This window comes from Rhinopithecus bieti, unplaced genomic scaffold (assembly GCF_001698545.2).
Source record: "Rhinopithecus bieti isolate Rb0 unplaced genomic scaffold, ASM169854v2 scaffold_20170, whole genome shotgun sequence".
Taxonomy (NCBI): domain Eukaryota; kingdom Metazoa; phylum Chordata; class Mammalia; order Primates; family Cercopithecidae; genus Rhinopithecus; species Rhinopithecus bieti.
Genome location: NW_016810097.1, coordinates 337,950 through 363,454, shown reverse-complemented (window position 1 = coordinate 363,454; position 25,505 = coordinate 337,950). Strand labels below are relative to the sequence as shown.

At 37.0% G+C, this 25,505-nt stretch overlaps 1 protein-coding gene across 1 annotated transcript in view; it reads left to right on the top strand.

Annotated features, from left to right (window-relative positions):
- Positions 1–22,172, top strand: part of KCNH8 (potassium voltage-gated channel subfamily H member 8) — a 401,018-nt gene extending 378,846 nt beyond the window's left edge. Inside the window, 4 exon segments of the mRNA XM_017891320.1 lie at positions 1,631–1,986; positions 3,990–4,096; positions 6,638–6,714; positions 20,777–22,172. Of these exon segments, the coding sequence (XP_017746809.1) occupies positions 1,631–1,986; positions 3,990–4,096; positions 6,638–6,714; positions 20,777–21,481 (1,245 nt within the window). The 3' untranslated portion in view covers positions 21,482–22,172.
- The last annotated feature ends 3,333 nt before the right edge of the window (positions 22,173–25,505 follow it).

Below are 25,505 nucleotides of genomic sequence, written 5' to 3'. Positions count from 1 at the left end.
CAAGACACCAAGTCTCCATGACAAAATGGAGGTATGAAATTTCCACAGACTTGTAGAAGTACAAATACTTGACAGGTTATTAGTCAGAGAATTCAATTAGAGCCAATAGAGGCTTCTTGAAACAAAGGAATGATTAACTTGCCAATACAAATGTAAACAGAATTCTAATTAGAGAATGCGCTCATTGTTTCTCATTTCTTAGATTAAGTTTGCCCTGTTGTGTCTTTAGCTGGGTAAACTAATTTTTCTATCCAACAATGCTAGTGTACAAATGTTCCCCTGTAATTCCATGTAGGCCCAATTTTGTTAAAACACAGAGTTTTAAATGCTGTGAAAAACAAACAAGAGTAACATCATGACTATCCCAGCAAAACAAACAAACAAAAAGTATGGCCTCATCATTAATTAAAATAACCATACGTATTTGGAAAGATGAGTCTAAGAATGCCATTTCTTCAAGAAATTTTGAGCTAATGAGATTAAAGTACAAGAACTTCATGAGTAAACTATACATTTCACTCAGCATCGATGGCCTACACTGAATGGGCTATTGCCTACAAGTCACTGCAATGTTAGATCTGTTATTATACCTGTAATATATACAGCAAAATCCCTATACACCAAAAGAACAACTATTCCTTTAAGTCAATAACCATGGCAGCCCAGAGTTTGAATAGTAATCTTAGAGATTTTCAGTTCTTTGCCTTATTTTTATTATAAATTATTGATGATCGGGTATAAGGGAATCAATTTTCAAAAAAGACGGAGGCACAGAAAAGTGAGCAGAGAAGCCATGTCTGGGGCAAAGCAAAATGCACACACTATTACAGTGCCTCTGTTGAGGGCCACTAGTTAGCCTTTGCTGTGCTTACTGCCCTGGCCCTTCCATCATCACCTCAACTGTCTTTTCCCACACTCTTTCTTTCCTCTTCTTAGTCTACAAAGTTGAATGATCCCAGTCAAGAGTCCAGTAGGGTTTTGGCAAGACTATTTTTCCTTCCTTTTCCAAGGCTCTTCAAAGGAAGCAGACCAGGTGGTTTGCTTCTTTTCTTGCTAGTGACTGGAAAAAACAAGGAGAGCAGGAAGCAGAGTAGCTGAGAATACTTCTGATCTTCTTCCATTCATGTGATCCAAAATAGGAAAGCTTTTTTTATTCTCAAGAATAATGGAATTTTGCTGGTTAATCTCCATGTACAGTTCCAATAAAGATCCTGTAATTTTAAATAACAAGGCCTAAGACCCTCCATTAAAATGGAAAATGTCTTTATTTCTAAGAGTATGCCATCATCTACTATTACAAATGACAGGCTGAATTAAAATCTAGTTGCAAACCTGGTATAATGCACCTTTCACGTGGCTCCCCATGAAGACAGTTTAAAAGACCAAAAGGAGGGTTAAAATCAGGGGCTAAAATCAGGAAAGCATAGAGGGTAAACCTGGAGAAGAGCAGAAGTGGGAAGACCTTTAGCACCTGATAAAATAATAACAAAATCTGCAAAGACTTCAGTTTTTAATGAAAAGTAAGTCTCTAAGAGATTTGACTTTGTTCAAATGAGAACTCCAGCATTAATGAGATACCTTTTCTGCGATCTTTGTAGTCTGTACTAATTCATATTATCCACTAATTTAGTCAGAGCCCAAGGGAAACGGCAGCATCAACAAGCGACTCCCATCCATTGTGGAAGATGAGGAAGAGGAGGAGGAGGGGGAGGAAGAGGAGACAGCCTCTCTCTCTCCCATCTGCACAAGGGGATCTTCTTCACGCAACAAGAAGGTTGGAAGCAGTAAAACCTACCTGGGCTTAAGCTTAAAGCAACTGGCCTCGGGAACGGTGCCCTTTCACTCACCTATCAGAGTCTCCAGGTCAAATTCCCCCAAAACCAAGCAGGAAATTGACCCCCCCAACCATAATAAAAGGAAAGAGAAGAACTTGAAATTGCAACTTTCAACTTTGAATAATGCTGGACCCCCAGACCTCAGTCCAAGGTAAGAGTTCATATCATATTACTTTCTCACATGATTGTGGCTGCCTTTTACACAGAGTACTACCTGCCTTCAGCCTTCTGAGCCTTTCTACTCCACAGATTCCTATCCTGGAATCCTCAGCTTTTCTGAGTTTTGTGGGCAGTTTTTTGAGTATATGTGCAAGTGTGTGTGCATGCAGGATGGGCAAAATAGCTTTAGTCATGTTCTCAAAATACTAAATGTTCAGAAATCCTTCTTTACTCCTTTTATTAATTTTGCACTACCTATTATGTTAAATGTATATTCCTACATTGTGATTTTATGATTTATAATGAAAATAAAAGAAATGGAACAAACTCCATCAATGTTAACCCCTCAGTGCTCGATCTTACCAAAAGTTTCATAAGCAACGAGTTGAAATTAGGAAGAAAATGAAATGCAGATTTTATTTTCATACTATTCTTGCCTTATTATCAAGGATGGCTAAAACTTAGTTTTATTTCTGGTCTCTTCAATAAGTAACATAGCATGGTTCTATTTTAATTTCTTATAAAATCATTTTAGAGACCACTAAAGGTGATTGTTGAAAGCAATGAAAAATCCTGATTCCGAAGATGTTCAGGGGTAGGCCATGGTGTAGAAAAGCAACAGCCATCATCAAAATCACATAACAGCTGAAGAATAAATAAAAGCATGAACAAAATATGTATTACTTTTTATGTTTCATGTACCTTGCTAGGTAATTTCACATTCACGGTTGCATTTAATCTTCTCAGAACCCTATAGTTTGTGTTATCTCTATTATAAAGTTGTAAGAAGTGAAACTCAAAGGGTAAATATTTTATCCAAGATCTCAGAGATATTAAGTACTGAAAGGTGGATTAAAAGTTTGTTTTTCTGCTTATAAAGCAAGTGATCTTTCTCAAATACTATAGTTTTATTATTTATTTGAACAACATTCTTATTCATTAATATAAAATATTAAGGAAAAGATAAACAAAATAGGTTTAGTGAAAAGTAGGCGGATGATAAATTTTCAAGCATTCAGTTGGAGATGGTAATTTGAAAATATTGTTTAACTCTCCTTCTAAGGTTATACTAAAATTAAACATAATAAATTATAAATAGGAAGAGACTGTATCAGAGCTGAGAAAGGTTTATATACAATATGATCTTACATTTATGAAAAGAATATATGTTCCTTTAGAGAGAAAATAATATTTTGAGAACATACATCAAAATATTGACTGTAGTAGTAGATTACAGGTGATTTTTATTTTCTGTTTTTTTGTTACCTTTATGTTTAAGTTTTCTACAATCGACTTGTATTTTTTTTAAATAATGAGTGGATTAGATACTATTTACCATGAAAAGAAGACTAAATACTGATTTAAATATAATTCTTTAACTCTTACATTTAGAATTTTCTGTAAGTCTAGAGTAGAGGTGTAATGATATTTGTTTTCTGTGATGCTAAGGGTTAAAACTTGGAGAGTCATGATTTAACATGAATTTAGGTAAGAGGACTTTTGTGCCATACCTTAAAGTTTTGAATCTGAGAATAAGTAAAAGAACCTCTGTCTACAACATCAGTGTGTGATAAAAAACATAATGTGATATAAAATTGTGAGCTACATATATAATTTTAAATTTTCTAACAGCTGCATTTTTAAGCGTGATAAAAGTGAAATTAATTTTAATAATATATTTTATTTTACTGAATATGTTCCAAATATTATTTTAAATTTGAATAATATAAAAATACTCAGTGAAATAATTTACATTTTTTCAACACATTCTTCAAAATCCAATGTGTATTTTATTGTTACAGCACATCTCAATTTGCACAAACCACATTTCAGGTACTCAATAGCAACATAAGGCTAATGGTTACTATATCGAATAGTTCAGTTCTAGAGTATCTAGAATTTAGAAATTTAACATAATATCTTTTAACTCTTTTAAAAATACTGGAATCCATGAATATGAATCGATAACCAGTCAATTTCCTTTATTTTAAGTAGGATTGTTGATGGAATTGAAGATGGAAACAGCAGTGAAGAAAGTCAGACTTTTGATTTTGGCTCTGAACGAATCAGATCAGAGCCCAGAATTTCTCCTCCTCTTGGAGGTAAGATCTATATTTACTCTTTTCCTAAGGTACAATATTTCTTATTAACTTGTAATGTTTGCTATGGACTTTTTTTTTGTTTTTTTTTGCTTTCCTGTCCTTAGAATATTCTCCCTGTCATAGACCCTTACCAATACCATTGAATAATTTGACATGAGTTTATGCCATTTCCAAGTTAAAATGTCCTTTGTGATCATTTCTCTGTCCAGATTGGATGAGCTGCCCTTTAGCAGCCAAGGTAATTGGTATGCCAGGAGACTCAAATTTCTGCTATACATCAGAGGATAACCATGTTTTACTATTACAAATTTAGATTAATCCACAAAAGCATTATCTAGAGGAAATGCCATGTTGATTGTGCACTGAAGGAACATTGGTTATATTTAAGCAATTTGTTCAGTGTGAGGTTATATATTGCAGTTTTCCAGAGGAAAAACAACTTCAGAAAGATATAAGCATGTTGGAAATGATGGAGAACTATGTGATGTGCTAACCTTCAGTGATGGTGAATTAATGTGAGGGTACTCCAACTCTAACCCAAATCCCTGTCTTTACTTTTCAATCTTGAGTTTGTTGCTCCTAAGAGGGATTCTGTAAACAAGACAAATAGAATGACAAACTCTAAAGAAGACACACCTGTGTTTGATAAAAAGAGAATAGTGAACATGTGTTGAATAGGCAGAGACAATCCAAAACAATTACCAGCAAACTACCTAATTCAAGGCCAGCAATTCTCACCCAGCCTCCCCTTTCCTTCCCACCAAGTTCTAAAATTCTTGTGTTAGAATGTCCTGGTAATTAACAAATCCCTTTATGAACAAAGCCAAGCCCAAGAAAGACATTTGAATGTACAGTTCTGGAGATGTTTCTCTGGTAGAATACCAGCATTTCATCTGAATCAGTAATTCTTTCCAGCACTCATCTTGGGAAACTAAAGGATACTTGTGAAATTCCTTGATTGGGGGTGTGAAGTGAGGAGAATGCAAAAGGATAAGGGGTACAGTCTTGATTTATTGATTTAGTTGACTTACATATGTTGATATTACTGTGCTTGGACCAAGGATCAAAGAAATCATAGTTATCATCAAACTGGTATATTTGCAATGAAAGCCTGTTGACACCTCATTTGGATATTTATCTTTTTGGTTCAACTAGAGACAATGCACAGAAACTCACCATTTCATTCACATATTTCTAGTCCTACCACTCTTTTAGCTTCTTCCTCTTCCTTAGCCTATCACCTACCCCTACGCTTATGCATTCAAGCAAAAAGCTTTCTAGAAGCAACTTCCGAAATATCTCTTAGTTCTCTCTAAGACTTTCTATCATTACTGCTACCACTCTTTCTCTAGCTACATGTATCTCTTGCTTGCATTACTACCAAAGTCTTTTCTTTGACCTCACACTGTTTTCCATGCAAAGTGAATTTTATTAATTCAGATTTATTTGTATTACTCTATTCCTATGCTTAAAACCCTAATATGGCTTTTTGTTGCCCTTTGTATGAAATTCAAACCTATTGCATAATTACTTTATGTAAGTTATTTTACTTTTTTTGTAGAGATGGGATCTCCCTGTGTTGCCCAGGTTAGTCTTGAACTCCTGGGCCCAAGCAATCCTCCTGTTTCAACCTCACAAAATGCTGGGATTACAAGCATGAGCCACCATGCCTGGCCTACTTTTTAAATGTTTATTTTTCCTGCTCGATTCTAAACTCCATGAGCGTCAACAGTATTTTCTTTATTGGTTGCTATCTCCTCTAAAAGAGGGCTGGCCTGTTGTATATGACCTTCAATCATTCGTTGAATGAATCGATTATCTCTGCAAGATATATCTGCAAAACAATTTCTTATTACTCTGTTTGAGTTACTTTTCTTCCCCTACCAACAAGTTTTCTCCTCATAATTGACCAGAATTAGGATGGTTATATCTGTCAAATCTTTTCCACTCAAGCTGGCACTGACTCACCTGTACTCTTGTCCCTGACAAAAATAAATATATTTGGAAGAGCAAAGTAGAGAAAAAGTGGAGAAGAAGAACTAAAAGCTGGGAGAAATTACCCTTTAGAGTGATGCAGGAAGAGAAAGGCAACCTGCAGTGGATATTAGTATCTGATATATATGTGGGAGGAAAATGTGCTCATGGGCACAGGAATCAATGTTTAGAATGGAACGAGAGGAGACAAATAATATCCCTTTTCTATGGCTTGAGCACTGACTATGATACAGTTTTAAACAATGGTCAAAGAAAAGGAAACGTGCCATCTTGGAACATGGTGGTGACTGTGCTCGAGGAAATGGGGTATTTGCAATGGATACATCCAGTCACTGTAGGTGCAATCACCACCATGATGTGTATATCTGGTGCCATCCAGAGGAATACAAAAACACTTGCTTGATCCCCAAAAGACAGTACAGTGCACAAACATCAGAAAAGATTAAAAGTGATAGCATGGGCTTTCTTCCATATTCTAATTGCCTCAATCCTCAAATATGAGGTTTATTCCTAAAGGACTCATTCTGTGTGTGTGTCACTTTTCAGATCCAGAGATTGGAACTGCTGTTCTCTTCATCAAAGCAGAGGAGACCAAGCAGCAGATAAACAAACTCAACAGTGAGGTATGGAGCTCTTTCTTTGGTCATGCTTAAATGGTAAGAGGAGATATAGATCCTAGTAACTCACAGAAGCAGTGTAATATAGTAGTTATAAGCATGCATTCCAGAGTGAGACCACCATGGGTGAATCCCTACTCTGCCTCATATAAGCTGTGTGACCTCTGACAGGTCACGTACCTTCTCTCAAGCTCCACTACCCCATGTGTAAGAAGGGAAGAATAATAATACCTGCCTTATGGCCCTTTGTGAAATTAAATAAAATAATCTAGGCAAATTGTTTAGCATAAAGTAGGCAGTAAATAAATTATTATTATAATTAATAGCATAGATATATGCATATTTGGTTTAATTGGTACATTTTAAACTTTTCGTGACCTTCCATTTTAATGAGTTAAAGCAAGGTCACTAATTCACAGAAGAATGCTGTTTCTCAGCGTAGTCAAATGGCCTGAACTCTGTCCTTTCCTCTGACTTGTATTTGCTTGTGTCACCTTGGGTACTTTACCTCTCTAAATCTTACTATCTGTTCATTTTTAACAGTTTTATTGAGGTATATTTATATATCATAAAATTTGTCCATTTCACCAATACAATCCAGTGAGTTTTAGTAACTTTATTGAATCCATCATGTATAAATCAGTTTTAGGATATATTTTATTCCCACAATAAGATCTCTCATGCTCATTTTACAGTTAATCTCTATTCTTATGTCCAGCCCTAGGCAACTACTTATCTACTTTCTATTTCTATAAATCTGCCTTTTCTGGCAATTTTATAGACATAAACATAAAAATAAGATAGTTTCTTGATTACCGTCTTAATTGGGGTCTCTCTCATAAAAAATAAAATAAAACAAGTTCTGAGATGATATGGGTGCAAATAGTTTATTTGGAAGGTGATACGGGAAGTATAATTAAAGAATAGAGAAGTAAGACAGAAGAAGAAGGAAAGCAAAACAGAAGTGTTAGTGAGATAGTTAAACTTGTAAACAACTGGGGCTCAATCCCACTGGAGGCCTCTGAGAGACTATGTAGGACGACTCAAAATGATTCAACCAAGAAGCAAGGAAAAGTGGAGTTGAGGCTCTTCAGGCAGCCCTGAAGAAAAAAAAATTCCACACGCGAGACTATGTAGCAAAACCTATGCCTGTCTTTGGTGACCTTCAGGGTAGACCCAGGCAAGGGCATGTGGGCAGGGACAGACAGTGCACTAGAATCCTTTTCTAGGAGTAAAGTCTTATTAATAGGTGATTTGATGACACCTTGGGGAAAATGTAATCACGTGATGGTATTGATGAGATTTACGAAAAATGAAGTTCATATAATCAACTTCCAGTTATCTGTAATAAGTGTGGACTAAATAGCTCGTCATAAAATCTGCAGGTTTCTCTTAAACCTGTGCTGCTTCGGCTTTATGGAGATTTATGTTTTACTGCCATCTTCCTTCTGCACCTGCCCTCTCTGCAGCTGAGATTGTTGCTAATAAGAAGTAAGAGAGCCAAAGGGCAGACTAACAAAGCAGTAAAGGAAAACTAGATGGTCCACTAACTGGCTTGAAAATACTTAAGTCAAAAAGACTCAGCCATGCGCTGGATCGCCCAAATAACCTCTTGTTAAAAACAAAAAACAAAACAAAAAAAAACACTGAAACCCAAAACAAAACTAATGCAACTCCCTGTTGGAGAACTGGATGTTAACCTTCTATTGAACAGTTTCTCTTCAGATACTGCTCTTAGCTAAAACTACCCATGAATATCATTTGAATTCTTTCCTCTCGTATTTGAGAAAAACATTTAATAATTTTAAGAACTGACTGATCTGTATCTTAGTTCAAATATTAGAGCTAGTGATTCTTCTGAGAAAAAATGTCTGTATGTTCACCTTTAGGAATGTAGATAATTTTTCCAAGTTAGGGCTGTAAATCCACACAGTTTGTTATTTTCCTTTGACAATGTGAATCAGGGGTAGATCCGTTAACAACAAAAAAAAAATTACCATTTGGAAAACAAAATATCTTCCCAGTATGATCCTGTATTCACGATTTCTTTTCTTTTCTTTTTTTTTTAATCATACTTTAAGTTCTGTGGTACATGTGCATAACATGTAGGTTTGTTACATAGGTATACACGTGCCATAGTGGTCTGCTGCCCCCATCCACCCGTCATCTACATTAGGTATTTATCCTGATGCTATCCCTCCCCTAGCCCTCCAAGATAACATACATCTTTTTATCTTGTCAGACATTTAAATAAAAAGGGCAAGATAAAATATCAAGCTCCAACTATTCTTTCCCAAAGAATTAGGTTTTCCATAAAGGAAAATATCTGATTTATTCATGGTTGAAGCTTAAGTAGAAAAACCTTATCCTTCACCCATAATTTAATGTATACACAGTTTTGACCCTTTGGATAGTGCATTAAAATCCACTAAGACAGGCAGAATAAAAAATACAAATGGACTTCAAATTGTAAAATTATCCCTCTTCTAACCTATTTTTCTTTTCCTCATCTTTCCTGTAAAATGATAGTTTGTATAGAAAAAAAAACTTTTGAAAGTCCAAACCTGATTTTACCATTTTGCCTATTTTCTATTACTAACATGTGTCATCATTTGATTGCTTTATTCTTTGTTTTTGCTATTATTTGGTTAATAGCAAGCAAGAGAAGAATTGATAATAAACGTGGGATGTACTGCATGATAAAAACTCTGCCACCAAAAGGACGACCTAAAATACGTGTGTCACATGCCAGGTAGACTGTGGGGCACTGTGTGAGGTGTCAGAGCACTGCAGAATTTCTATTCTAAGATTTGTTCAAAGATTTAAGACATAAATAAACTGTTCAGCAGTGTGTACCTTTCATAATCATAATCTGCAAGCTAAATACAGAACAAAAGTCTGAAAAGAAATAATATTGGTAATTACCTACATTCACAGAATAGTTAGGAGAGTTTAAAAGATGTGGGGCAGCTGCTAATATTAGAACACTTTGACCATTGCCATTGCTTTACAGCATAGTATGAAATAGTGCGACTCTAAGGAAACTCTTTGAAAATTACAAAAATGTCATGATAGGGGCCTTGGGCTGTGTAAGTCAAATGCTCCACTTCTGAAAAGGTTTGTAGGTGAAGGTTAGAGTGCATTCTCATTTCTGAAATCTGTCTGACCCAGAAAGATACAGGCCATAGCTTACCAACGGAGACTGTGTGCTCTGGCACAGCAGGCATAAGGCATAAAACACACTATGGAAGAAAGAGAATTCACTTTGGAAAGAGACAAATATTTAGATTCCTATTCTGTGATTTCAACAAGGTGTTTACCTTCCCTATGCACTATTGTCCTAAGGCTTTAGAGAAAATTATTTTATGTCATCACTGTGACCTAAAAGTTAGATTTCAAATTTAATTTTGTAACATCAAGATCTCTTAGTTTTATTTTCTCATTTTCAACTCCTCGAAAAGTCCAGTTACTGTTTCTAACATTTTGAAGAGTCCCACCATTATCAGATAAGCACTGTTATAAATTATACTGAGGTAACAAACTCCAAAGTGATTAAAATTTTTTTCTCGTTCAAGCAAAATGCCTAACACAGGTCAGTAGAAGTGGCTGCACCATCTGGAATGTCACTGATTGGCTGTTTTCCATTTGAAGTGTGAGCATAATTGTTTGGTTTGAAGGATAAACACATCATTTCTGCCGGTATTTTATTCACCAGAACTAATTCCATGGGTACAGTTAATTTCAATGGGAGAAGAAAGTGTAAGCTTTTGTATATCCCAAAAGAAATAGAAAACTGGATACTGGGCCAGGCACAGTGGCTTACAGCTGCAATCCCAGCACTTTGGGAGGCCGATGCAGGCGGATCACAAGGTCAGAAGATCGAGACCATCCTGGCTAACGTGGTGAAATCCCGTCTCTGCTAAAAATACAAAAAAAATTAGCCAGGCGTGGTGGCGGGCGCCTGTAATCCCAGCTACTTGGGAGGCTGAGGCAGGAGAATGGCGTGAACCTGGGAGGTGGAGCTTGCAGTGAGCCGAGACAGAACCACTGCACTCCAGGCTGGGCGACAGAGTGAGACTCCATCTCAAAAAAAAAAAAAGAAAAAGGAAAAGAAAACTGGATACTGGCAAACCCTCATAGTATCTACCGTAGCACCTAAAAGCTAATAGGAAAATTTTGTCCCTCATTTAATTTTGCTCAAAATTCAATTCCAAATATCCCCCAGTTAAATGTATTATGTATTATCAAAGTAAAAAAAAAAACCACCAATGAAAGACCTTCCACTGGAAAACAGACAAAGAATCTCAGTTGTTTTCTGGGTTATACTTGACAAAGCTAATAGATGAATGAAATCTCCTTGAGTCAAAGAGATGGAATAATAAGAGAGGCTGTTTTTTATTTAAAAGTTGCTTTACTACTTTTGTAAATGCCTACAAAAACCGAATATTATCAATAATTCACATAAGGGAACCTACATGAGTAATATATTATAGTAAAGTTGGTTCCTTAGTCCTCTGAATTAGTGTTGCCATTATATCTTTTCACTGACAAATGAGTCAACTGAAACACACTGACAGAATTGTCAGGTCGTTCCAAGATTTGTCTATATAGGCTTTTTCCTTCTTCATCCTGATCATATATAGTTGTTGTTCATCAATTTTCAAAGCAAAATATAAACAAAGACTGTACATTCACTTTTTGACTTAGAACGACAAAATTCATTTAACTCCTGGCAAAACCAACAGTTTTCTTTTAATTTTAGATACGTGTTATTGATGTTCATACTACGTTTTGTGGACGTCGGTTTTTAACCGGCAATGTTTCCAACGAATTTATGCTCTTTTTGGTTATTTTCCAGTTCTCAAGCCTATATAAATAGGCAGATTTGTAACTCTCATGAGAATGTTACTGCTTTTTAAAAATTCTAAATAACAATGTGGATCTCTCAAAAGAAAAAAAATATGTATGCCATTCAGAAAACTTCTCCTGTGAGGTGTGGATTTAAAATGCATGTAACTTTTGGAGACTGGTTGTTTTCTTCCTCTTTGCCTGTGATTGCTTATAGATAGGACTCTTCTCATCTTTGTTTTTTTTTGTTTTTTTTTTTTTGTTTGTTTGTTTTGTTTTTTGAGACGGTGTCTCGCTCTGTCGCCCAGGCTGGAGTGCAGTGGCCGGATCTCAGCTCACTGCAAGCTCCACCTCCCGGGTTCACGCCATTCTCCTGCCTCAGCTTCCCAAGCAGCTGGGACTACAGGCGCCGCCACCTCGCCCGGCTAGTTTTTTGTATTTTTTAGTAGAGACGGGGTTTCACCGTGTTAGCCAGGATGGTCTCGATCTCCTGACCTCGTGATCCACCCGTCTCGGCCTCCCAAAGTGCTGGGATTACAGGCTTGAGCCACCGCGCCCGGCCGTCTTCTCATCTTTGAATAGAAGATGGATGTATCAGTAAGGGCCCAAGTAAAAACCAATGCCACATTCCAAATGGGCAATTTTAGCCATGTTGAATTAAAAGGTTATTTACAAAGAAGTTAGTAGCGTATAGGGAAACCACAAGGGGTAGAACCACCCCTCTTGATAATAACAACGGAAGGTCACCACAGCGCCTAGGTCAGAAGGGGCCAGAGTAGAGAGCAGTCACAGAATCATGAGTCAGAGGGGGCTTGGTGGAAAAAGTCAGTTGTCAGAAGCCGTGCTCTCTTGTTTTGCAGTGACATAGTGACTACAGTTAATAACAATGTATTGTATATCTGAAAATTGCTAAAAGAGTAGATCTTAAATGTTCTCACCATAGAAAAAGTGGTAAGGATGTGAGGTAATAGATATGCTAATAAGCTTAACTTAGTCATTCCACAAGGTATACATATATCAAAACATCAAGTTATGTAGCATAAATATATATATATGATTTTTGTCAATTTAAAAAAAATCAGAATAAAAAAGAAATTTCTAAATACATTGGGGCTAAGGATCTGTCTGTAGAGCATGAACTAGCAGCATTGGCATCAACTTGAGCTTATTAGAAATGCAGACTCTCAGGACCTGCCCAAGACCTACTGCATCTGAGTATACCCTTTGTCTAAATCCCCAGATGATTCCTATACACATTAAAGTTTGACAAGCACTGTTCTATACAACCAGTATTCTGAGAGCAGACAAACTTTCATTTGGTGTTTACTGATAGCAGTAAAGATCCCTTAGCCAGAGAGCAATTTGAACACTAATCAAACTTTGCCACAGAAACCAGGAAAACAGATGACAAAAGCAGTCAAAGGGTTGATAAATAATAGATTACCATGGTACAGCTGAAGTAATGTCCAAAGGCCTGAGCTTGCAGAAACTCAACTAAGCCATTGAATCACTTTCAGGACTATAATTGGTCATTTTGTATTGGTAATGTTGGACTTGTAATTCTTCCCTAATTATAATTTAAGAGACATCGGCTGCACCTGCAGAAGTAAAACTCTGGTTAGTAGTCCTGTGTGACCTAGAACAAGCCACTTCACCTTCCAACATTCTAGTCTCTCCAGCTCTAGACAAAGATTTACAACTTTTATTAGTAATGGGATTGAGGTCATCTGAGGTCCTCATTTGGATGAAATGTATGCACATGTTGAGGTGATTATTATTTTAGCTGACAGATAAAAAGACTATCACTTGTTTTGAATGCTTTGTAAAGCAAAAGACACAAGAATGAAATTATGCCAATCGTCTTTTTTGTTTTGCCTGTTTATGGAGTTTGTTTGAACATGTCTAAATCCTATGATAAATATGCAACATAACAAAGGATTAAATGAAAAACCATTTACTTTCCCCTAATCATAGCTTGTAAAAATGTATATGTATTTGTAGTGGGCCAGAGAATGACTGGTATAATTAGTACCCCTTAGGAGAATTGTGTCTAGTAGGCAAATGTGTACATGTTTGGCAAAAATTGAGTGACAGGTCAAGAACTCTTCAAGCTAAGAAGATTATGTCAACAGATGCATACCCCATCTGCTCACTGAATGCACAAAGATGGAAATCACATTTTTTTCTCTGCCTATCAATGGAAGTTCCAGTTATACTTAAAGCCCAATAATTATGTCACACCAATAGCCAAGATGGAGAAATATAAAACATATGTAAAATGAAGTAAAGCTATTTTATATGATTTTATACGTCATTTTATGTGAAATGAAAGGTATTGTCAAAGACACTTTTTCTCTGGTCCACATTAGTAAATCATACTTTTATTCCCAAAAGGCACAATCTAACGACACACCAGAACAGTAAATCTGTGTTTACACCAAAAAACACACAATCTAACTGTGGACACTGACAATGCATATAGGTCACCAGTACTGCAGATAGATTATTTAAGCCGTTTAATAACATGATGTTTTGAAAGCTCCCATTTTGAAGTGGTGGGGACTTCCATGAGACACGGATCCTATATGAAACATTCTTACCTGCTAGAGGTATACTGACACTTCTTTATCGTTCAGCTGATGAAAGTGAGTTACTGAAGTTCAATTGAAAATAACAAAAAGTCATAAGAAATTCACCATGAAATTCACTATTCATTGAATTATTCATGAATCAGCAAAGATTTGTAGAGTTCTATTATGTGGCAGGATTTTCACAGGAGCTCAACTACTGTAAAGAGCAATAAATATATGTAGTAGCTGCCCTACCTGCCCCCCAGCTCCACATTGGTCCTTATTCAATTCTGATCAAAACCAGGCTGCACATCCTTACATTTTGGCTCACACATCCTTTATAGAGAATTTTTAATCCATCTGAATGCAGTTGCTCAAACTTTGTACTTGAAATACAGGACCTTAATCTACATTTTCCAATGGCATCAATTATTGCTGTTTCTACTTGCTACTGCAAAGATCCATGCAAGGCAATACTAAAAATTCGAGACTTTTTCTTCTGATATTAATTATGTAAAATTGTTACCAGGAATGGCTTATCTCTCCATGCTAAGGCAGAAGAAGAGTTATAGAGATAACTGTAGTTTCTATTTTCTTTAAGCTAAATACTTTCTGGATTAGGATTCCCCCCTCTCCTTGCAGAAGTTCTCTACCAAGCTTAGTGCCTGTGTCACAAATCCACTATCAAATTGAGCCACCTGGAATTCTGACATGATACCAGTCATATAGGGACTAAAGTTTTATATCTATTATATTATTTAATCCTCACAACAGGGCCCTTATGGAACTATGACACAGAGTAGCATTACACCAATAAAACTGATTAAACATGAGAGGAGTAAACCAGATACTCTGGAAATGTAGGGCAACAATGACTATTTCCAAACCAACAGAAGTTCTGAGGAAACCTGGATACAACAGAAATAGAAAAGCTGTGGTAGTCAGTGATTCCCTTCTTAGGGGTATGGAAGGATCAGTGGGTGGATTATCATGGCCAGTTGGCAAGTCAGTTGTCACATAGGTTTTTATTCATGGCAGGAGATGTTGTTTAACAAGAGCAAATGCATTCCCTGCAAAACGTCTAATGATTTGTGTGGTTAATGCATGAAGCTGGGAGAACAGACAAGGGAGGAATCTTTAGGTGCTTCAAAGTTTTGGATACAAAACTGTACCACTTGGAAGCACAGATGGTGTTTTCATCACTTCTTTTTTTTAACAGTTGGGATTTTGGAAGGGATAGAGGAATCTTGGATGTGAACAATTGGCTATGCAGATGGTGATGGTAAACTGGTTTGGCCAACAGTTTTAAATTCCAGGCTGATGGATTCTTATCCATGGAAGAATAAGAAGGAGAAGGGGGAAGAAGAAAAAAAGAGGAAGAGGGGAAAATGGATAAAGAAAATGTAAATTAATAAACAAGTAAGAATGTATATTGTTATGTTTCCTTTATGCAGTCTCTTTATAAAGAGAATCTGAAGGCCACATCTACAATGGCCATCCAGAGTAGCAATCAGGGTTGCAAAATGTTTGCCAAATTTCAGTTGATAAACAACTCTTAATAACTTAATTGAATTCATCACTTGGCATTCATAATGTAGTCATGAGATCTAAGAATCAGTCACTGGGGGAAATTTCCCAGAGAATTAGAACTACCCATGGAAATCAAGTTTATGCTGGGACAGATGACAAAGCAATAAGACAAGTGAAATCCAGCAGAAACCTTGGCCAATGGAGACATATTTCTACAATTATGAAGGAAACACAATAAGGGAAAAGGGATTCTTAACAGTAGAAATACCACCTGCACTTAAAATAATAGTCAAGGCTTTGGTTTAGGAAAGTTATATATATGAATTCTAACAGTCATACCTACTTTTAGTATATATACTTGGAATGAAGATGGCCAGTTACAGTTTTTCCAATACAATTTTGCATCAGGCAACTTTCCCCTAAAATATTTATGGTAAAATCATGAGATAAAATAATATCAGAATCAAAGGCAATATAACAATCAAAAGTCCTTCAAAATGGAGGTGTTGTATTTATTTTTACATTCAAGATTTGCTGAGTGTATGTTGTGTTCTAGGCATTGCCTTGAGACCAGGAGATACTGAGATAACAGTTTTACCCTCAAGGAACTCAAAGACTAGTTGGTACAGTCTTGTGTGATGCAAATTGGTCAGGGCTGAAACTGCTATGTGAGTGTCAGTAAGTCAAGGAAATGCTCTGCTGAGAAAATTAAGTATTAAAAGAAGTTTGAAGGAGAAGATTTTCTTGCCAGACAGAGAAGGGCAGAGGAGAAGAGCCCACGGTCAGAAGGAACAGCACGCACCAGGGCAGTGAAGAGTAAAGCTCACTGTATCTGATGGTGTGCAAGGGAGAAAACGCAGCACATGGAGCCGTTAAAAACTAAGTGGGGCTTGTGAAGAGCTTTGTATTACCTACTCAAAAAGATTGCATTTTCTAATATGAGTGTCAGAAACATTTAAATATTTTATGCTGCTGTTGAGGTAAGTGGGAAAACTTAGGCTCATTTGATCAGAAGGATTTTGTTTGTTTTAATTGACATATCTCTTTGCAGTTAAGTTGTATTTTGAAGACGTATCTCTTTTTTTATTAATTATACTTTAAGTTCTAGGGTACATGTGCACAACGTGCAGGTTTGTTACATATGTATACATGTCTTCTTAAGTGGATAGAGTTTTGCTCACAAAGTAGCCCCAACAATCCTTTTTTAGCAAATGAGTGTCTTCTTACCATGCTATAAAGAAGCACTTGCACCACCACCCTCAGATAGTAGCAACACTGCATTCTTTGCCTTCAACATTTGATCAAGACTGAGATCTTTCCTGTTTTAGAATAAATTTTGATAGCAAGCACAGCAGGAAGCAGTAAACAAAAATGCAGTAAAACTTTATGGCATTTTCTGTGGCAGTCTGTTGTCACCTTTACTGTCACCACAGTCTCTACTTCTAGGAAATGCCATCTCTCCTTGTGACAGCTGGCTTTGTCATGGTAAAAAGAGAGATCCCTTACTTAACACAATTAATTCCCTCATGCAACTTTAATAAGGTTCAAGGGTGTATCCCCAGAGACACAGTGACAGGAATCTTCCCTAACATAAATTGATTATTTCCCTCTAGAGTTAAAGAAATCTGTTTCCTTGAGTTACTTGCTCCTTTTAGTTCAAGCTAGAAGAGCAATTTGTTTTCTGAAAATGTTAGTGCTTGTTTATGTTCCTGGATCCTGTCAAGACCCTGGATTCCCATTCAAAGTTCATGGCCTCAAAGTTGTGCAAACGCATGGTAAGCCAGGCACAGAAAGACAAATATTGCATGTCCTCACTCGTTTGTGGGAGCTAGAAAAATGTATCTCATAGAGGTAGAGAGTAGAATGATGATTACCAGAGGCTGAGAAGGGAGAGGTGAGGAGGAAGAGAGGTTAGTTAATGGGCACAGAAGAACAGTTAAATAAAAGGAGTAAGTGCCATTGTTTGACAGCATAGTAGGGTGACTATAATTAACAATAATTTATTGTACATTTCAAAATATCTAGAAGAAAATATTTGAAATATTTCCAACACAAATAAATGATAAATGTTTGAGATAGTGGTTATACTAATTATCCTGAATTGATCATTGCACACTGTATTCATATATAAAATATCACATGCATCCTATAAATATATATGATTATTATATATCTATAAAGAAAAGAATGTGTCTATGCAAAGGTATTTCAATCATGGAAAAATATCTGTTTATTTTGAAAACTAGAAAAATAGTTCATCAGAAATATGTCTATTAACATATCTGTTTCCAGTTCTTACCCTGAGGAAACTATTTTTGCATTCATATAGTTTGCTATGAAGATATTTTACTGTGTTTAATCAGTCTCCTATTTTTTTTTAGAGATGACGCTATTTACTTAATGTTGAATTAACATTTCACACAGCTTTTTACTCATGAGGCTACCTTTCTGTGTCATTGTGCTCTTTACATGTTCTGTAAAGACACATTAGGAAAAAATCTCTCAACCCTTTCTTAAGCAATATTTCTTTTTCCACATGATAACATTCTATAACAGAATGAATACCAAACTTAGAAGTCCTAAATTCTAGACTGAAGACTGTCATTCATGAAATAAGTGACCTTAAAAAGTCTTATTGCTCCCATTTTACAAGTTGAGAAATAATAATGCATCCCTGCCTGTCTTAGCACTGTTTGTAGATCCAATAGGGAAAATGTACCTGAAAGCACATTGTATAAATTTACAGACATACAAACATTTGTTGAATAACATAATTGTTGATGTGCCTAAAAATCAAAATTGTTCTTCAGAGACTGTGCCTTTATTTAATTCTTAATAGAAGGTCAATTCAAAGCATTTTTTTTGGGAAGTGAACTAATGTAGCCCTGGTGAGCTTCATACAGGAATTTAGCTTGGACAACCTATATGAATGGATGGCTAATGTGCCTCTTTAACCATCTCATTTAGTGGCAGCCTTGTCTTCTGAAATTATGATATAAGAGTTAATCAATTTAAGATGGAACCCTTGTGAATGTAGGTAGTGCAAAGATCCTGGGGTAATGATTTAAGTGTGATTCATGTGCTTTAGAATTGAAGCTTGACAGGTCATGAAGTTGACAACCTGTAGTAAAGATTTCAAAGCTTATTGAATTTTTCTCATATTCATTGTTTCACTTCTCAAATGTGGGACTGAGAGATGTTGTTGTCTTCAGAAGTTTTAGATTTGCTGAAAAGCCTAGACAAGTATTCAGTTGAATCCCTTGAGTTTCAGGCCAGCAGAAGGGCAGAAATAGTTTTGGCCTGGCAATTTCAAGACAGGTGTTACCAGTTGGTTGCCCGAACCATGGAAAAACCTCCTTCTGGCCTTTTTTAAAATGCCTGACTTTGAGCAGTGTTACCTCCTGATGGACCTGCCAGGGAGAATTAGTTTCAGAATGCACTCACAGTAAGTAGACTGAATTAAGTTGCTGGATGAATTAGGAATATGTACTTAGATGTTGAAGAATGTCTGCCCAAAACAGCAGTCTTGAATGAATCTTCAGTTCAATGAGGTTGAACCACCTCTTTTTGTTTCCTGATTATATTTAGCCCATAGGTTCATTTGCTTCTATTAGCGTTTTGTGGTTCATGACAGTACAATAAAGTCATAGAAAGTCCTTTATAAAATACAAAGTATTGTAGCAATGAAGGCAAAATATTACATTATGTTAGTATTATGAATATAACCAAAGACTAGAAAATATATGTGTGTGTCCTGCTTTCTGAAATATGTTTTCCTCAATCTGAAGAATACATATCTTTTAGAAAAGCCAAGTTTAAGTGAAATTCAATTTTCTGGTGTTCTTCCATGATTCAAACACTGATGTGGCCATTAGGAAAATAAATTATCTGATGAATTTTATTATGCGTTTTCAGTGTAAAACGAAGACTCTTCAATGGTTCTTAAGTGTTTGGGGGCCATGAAAACTAAATGTCTCACCTGGAAAACAGAATGAAGTACATACAACACAATTTGTTGTTCTATAATTCCATGGGGTTTCAGGTTCACTGATGGGTTCTGGGACTCTCAGACACTCTGCAGTGCTTATCTCTACTTATCCGCATTGCAGGTCTTTTTATTTCTTTCCAACTCTCATTCCATAGCTTTCCCTTTTTCTGCAAACTTTCTCTGTAGCAAATCTGGTGTGAGTTCTTCTGTAGCATCCTCACCGTCACTGAAGGCCACTTTGTCTCTGGCCTATAATAAGCATAGGCTTCAACCAGAAATAGCAAGAGTGAGACCTACCATTCACTAGGTGTCTACTCCAAATAAGTAGTAGTGCTTAGTGTGCTGAGTGCTTTACATGCAATTTCTGCCACTCCACATTGTTTTGAAGTGTCTGATGATCTTTGTGCACTGTCGTGCATCCCATTCACCCAGAGTGAGCAAAGATATCAGTACTTAAGAGATGATGGATCCATATCTCTCATTCTGTTTAAGAATCCCAAATCACTGATTAAGATCCCCAGACTACTTATGCCCCTCTAGGATCTTTCAGAATAAGGACGTCTTTAGATCAGGATGTATGTTCATTCAGATGCCTAACCTACCCATTCACCCCTTGGGCTTGGTTGGAGTTGGAGCAGCTTTTCAGGCTTTCTTATTAAGAAATTTCTTTTTCATGGCTCACACCTGTAATCCCAGCACTTTCGGAGGCCGAGGTGGGCTGATCACGAGGTCAGGAGATCGAGAGCATCCTGGCTAACATGGTGAAACCCCGTCTCTACGAAAAATACAAAAAATTAGCCAGGTGTTGTGGCAAGTGCCTATAGTCCCAGCTACTCGGGAGGCCGAGGCAGGAGAATGGCATGAACCTGGGAGGCGGAGGTTGCAGTGAGCCAAGATTGCGCCACTGGACTCCAGCCTGGGCGACAGTGTGAGACTCCATCTCAAAAAAAAAAGAAAAAGAAAAAAAAAAGAAATTTCTTTTTCACCAAGCAAATGCTAAAATGTTTAAGAATAAATAAGTAGGAATAAAAGAAAACCAAAAGAAATATCACTTCCCTGCTTCATTTCTCTGAAATTTGGTCACTACTTTGCACCTCTAACTATTGCCTTTCACTGTGCTCTATCCACATAGGTAACAACATTGACTCAGGAAGTTTCTCAGTTGGGTAAAGACATGAGAAATGTGATCCAGCTTCTGGAAAACGTTCTGTCACCTCAGCAGCCATCACGGTTTTGCTCTCTGCACAGCACCTCTGTGTGTCCCTCCAGGGAGAGCTTACAGACCAGAATGAGCTGGAGTGTGCACCAGCCCTGCCTACACTTGCAAACAGGTGGAGCTGCTTATACCCAAGCACAACTTTGTAGCAGTAATATCACCTCAGACATTTGGAGTGTGGATCCCTCCTCTGTGGGGAGCAGCCCCCAACGAACTGGAGCTCAAGAGCAAACTCCTGCAGACAGTGAACTTTATCATTCTCCAAGCCTTGATTATTCACCTTCCCACTACCAGGTTGTCCAAGAAGGTCATTTGCAATTTTTAAGGTGCATCTCTCCACATTCAGATTCTACGCTGACGCCTCTGCAGTCCATTTCAGCAACTCTCTCATCCTCTGTCTGCTCCTCTTCGGAGACATCTTTGCACCTAGTTCTCCCAAGCAGATCAGAGGAGGGCAGCTTCAGTCAGGGAACTGTGAGTTCCTTCAGTCTGGAAAACTTACCAGGATCTTGGAACCAGGAAGGAATGGCATCAGCGTCTACAAAACCTTTGGAGAACTTTCCACTGGAAGTTGTCACAAGCACAGCAGAAGTGAAAGATAACAAAGCCATAAATGTATGATATTAATGCCCATGAAGCAGCTGCTAATTTCAGACCTACCACTGCATGACAGTTTTAGTTTGCCTTTTTTGCCTCTGGTGGGTAAGAAGACTGAGCAAAGCTGGGAATCCTGCAGAAAAGAGTGTGAGGAGCCAGGGAAAGGCAGAACCACTTTTATGCTGTAGCAAACAATTTCTAGATACTAGAAGCATAATAGAAACATTTTTCTGTACAGGTATTAAACTTCTGGTCTGTTTGACAGACATTGGTAACAATCCAAAGACCCTGAGGGTCTGAGCAGCTAGAAGTCCTAGACAAAGAATTTGTGGATGACTTTTGTCCCGGGTGGCTTTTGTGAAGTGTGGCAAAGGTTTTTCATGAGTGCCTGATTGTCATTCCTGAACAATATCCATAGCACTGTTGGCCTCAGGAGTGCACAGCTCCTACTGATCTATTTTTCTTTTTGTGAAGGCAAAGGGACAATTATCACTGCATGTCATCTCCTAGACAATCAGTCAAATAGAACGGGTGGCCAGTGGTTAGCTATTCTCACGTTATTTGCCATGTAAATGAAAACGTCTTTATTTATCAAAAAAACACAGAGGCTATTTTTATATCCTTGGTATGAAATATGTATTTAAACTATTTAAGTATTTATAAAGAAATGAATGTTTTCATTTTGGTAAAAAAAAAAAGAAAGCTTGCTGTTTTAACAAGAAATGCACTACTGTTGTGTATAGTAGATCAAAAATTATTTATTACTAAGAGGATGTAGTTTCCAAAGGAATCCCCCATTTTTTCTGCATGTAGTTTGCAACAAATGTATTCTCATGCTTCTGGATTATAAAAGAAAAGTGAAGTCATATTTTGTTGATGAAATAAAAACATGGACTGTGTGTCAACTACATGAGCTTTGGCATGGGGGTAGAGAGGCTCCATCTAGGCTCTGCCGACTCATGTCAATGACCTGATTTAAGGTCGTTGTGCCAGCAGAAAGGTCTGTCCTCTAGGCATCATATTTTGTGGCTCAAGAATCCAACATGAGTCTATGGACATAGGGCAATTTTGGGCTCAAAGTGACGGAGAAAACCTGGGTGTGTCCTTTCCCAGTGCTTTTCTTTTACAAGAGGTAGTAGACCAGTGGAAATCCCCAAATGGAGCCAAAACTTCTGAGCTGTAACTTGTGGGAGTAATACCAGCTTACAGTGGGTCAGCACTTTACCTTTTTTCTTTAAGGCTCCACAACGCTATGCAGTGCAGTTGTTTTCATTCCTATTTTTAATAAATCTCAGGGGAAGCCCCAGAGATTACACAATTAGGAATGCTGACACAGTCTAGAATCCATAATGTTCCCTACGTCTCACATTAACAGGCAAATTCAGATGCTGGGATTGGCAATGATTTAAGCACCTTCACTTAAGTTTTATTTTATGTTTTAGAACAGTTATGGTCTAATTGTCTTGGACATTTTGGGAAGACATATTGGGTTCACATTCTGGAGTTCTCTATTTTCCACCACAAAGAATAAACAATCTGAGAATTGTATCATTAAAAGTATCTAAACACACCAAGACTTCTGATGTTGTGTGAATCTTGCACCTTAAAACTGGATAGAACAGCAGAGAGAAAAGATATCTTTTCTAAGAAAAATGAACACAGGACATGTTTATAAGGCAGGTCACTCAGGACTCAATGCCTTCTACTTTCCCCCTCTCCAAAATTCAGTCTTTCCCTAAGTTAAGGCGAAAAGTGAGACAAAGGCAACATTCTAGATTTCATATATTCATTTACATTCTCCCTCCTGCTCTTCTTGACCTATGTAATCATTTTAAGTGCAGTTCAAAAAGAGTTAACTGGTGTTGGCTCACAAGTGTCCTTCTGGCAAATTACACTGCTATTACTAATGCTAACAAGAATAACTGGCATTCTGTTTCTTGAGTACTGACTTTGTACCAGTCAGTTTTTAGGAATTAATACACATTATACTTCCTCGTGTATTAATCAAACACTGCTAACAGTTACTTATTTATTATTATCCCTATTTTACAAGTGAATAATTGAGACACAGATTTTTTTTTTAACTTGCCCAGTCACATTATTTTAAATGATTGATAGACTCATGGCTGCTCTAGTACCCCTCTCTTCATGTTCACATGCATGCTTGTTGATCTTTGAAACTTTACTAATAATTACAATTGACCACTGAACAATGAGGGGCAAGGGGGCTGGCCCCACACACAGTTAAAAATTCATATATAACTTTCGACTCTCCAAAAATTTAACTTCTAATAGCCTATTGTTGACTGGAAGCCTTACTGATAACATAAACAGTTGATTTACATATATTTTGTATATTATATGTATTATATACTGTATTCTCACAATAAAAAAGCTAGAGAAAAGAAAATTGTATTAAGAAAATCACGAAGAGCAAATATGTTTACTCTTCATTAACTGGAAGTGAATCATCATAAAGGTGTTCATTGTCATAGTCTTCACATTGAATAGGCTGAAGAGAAGGAGGAAGAGGAGGAGTCTTGCTGTCTCAGGGGTGGCAGAAGCTGAAGAAAATCCGCGTATGAGTGGATCATGCAGTTCCAACCCATGTTCAAGGGTCAACTACAACTTTTTTCAAAATCAGTGAATAAAATATTTGAGTTATTTTTACAATGCAAGTAAACAAATAGGATTAATTAGCGAAGTTCTTGGGATTTGAGGATGTTCACGTGAATTGGCTGGAAACAAGCCCATATTTTCCATCCAATCACCTTCTCTGTATTTACTCAACATCTGACTTTAGCAGGCATGAGAACCAGCTGCCTGACCTGCATGGAGCTGCAGCTGGACAAAAGTGAGCAAGCACCTGGGAGGAGAGAGGGCTCCCATGCATTTCTTCCATGAGGACCTCTGCCTCATCCAAATCAGCCCCATTTTATTCCTTATCGACATTTTCCCCCATCTACTCTGACAAATAGGACTCTCCCATATCCAGGGCAACTCGGGATGATACAATTTAGTTCTATTTTGTTTAAGTATGTGCTAATAATATTCTAGAAAGTGAGAATTTCAAGTTTTCCTAGATGTTTCGTTGTCCAAGCATTGTAGCTGCACAAATAGCAAAGGCCCTTGTTTTCTTATCAGGGATGCATTTTTGAGCCCCTCCATTTTCTTCACCTACTCACCCTCTGCTGAAGGACCATCCCAGGAACCCAGAGGCAACAAAAGCAGTTACTTTCTTGGTCAAGGTAATTTTTTTTTTAATTATGTTGAGAATAAATATCTTCTATGCAATTCTAATTAAAACCAGAGAGATTATGCAAAACTTCATATTAATTCAATATAAGAAGAAATTTCTGATAATTCCAGCTACTTACAAATGGAGTTTATTGTTTATCCCCAATAAAGTGTCCTCTCAGAGGCTGCATGAGTATTTGATAGGAACAGTTTTTCCAGAAGGGCTGTGCATTGGATGTGAAGTTAGCAGAATGCCTACATCACACCTCCCTATATCACAGGGAGTATATATTTGAAATGCAGACAATCTAGCTTCAAGCTAGCTGCTTTGGATGGGTCCTGAAACTCTACCATTTAGTAAACTTCCTGCGTGACTCAAATACACTAAAGGCTGAGAAGTACTGGTCTAGAATCTATAGAAGTACAAGTCTGAATCCTAGCTAATCTGTATGTAAGTAGACAACTATTGAAATTCTATTAAGGACAGCCCAGAGTCTGTAATTGTATGATAAAGAAAGCTGATTAACTCCTAAATCAGTAGTCCTCCAACTTTAGTTCAAATAATGTATTTCTGAAGGATCTTATTAAAAGAGAGATTTCAGGGCTCCAACTCCTCAGACATGAGCTAAGTCCCAAGTGATTCTAATATGTAAGTTCCAAGAAATAAATCCTGAAAACATTGTCCTAAGAAGTACAACCATTCCTTTTACAATGAGCTGGTTCTGTGAGAAGATGGACCATCTAGAATCAAACCAATTAAAACTGATAAGTTTCTTTCTGTACAGTTCCAAATACATCAGTGACTTTTTTT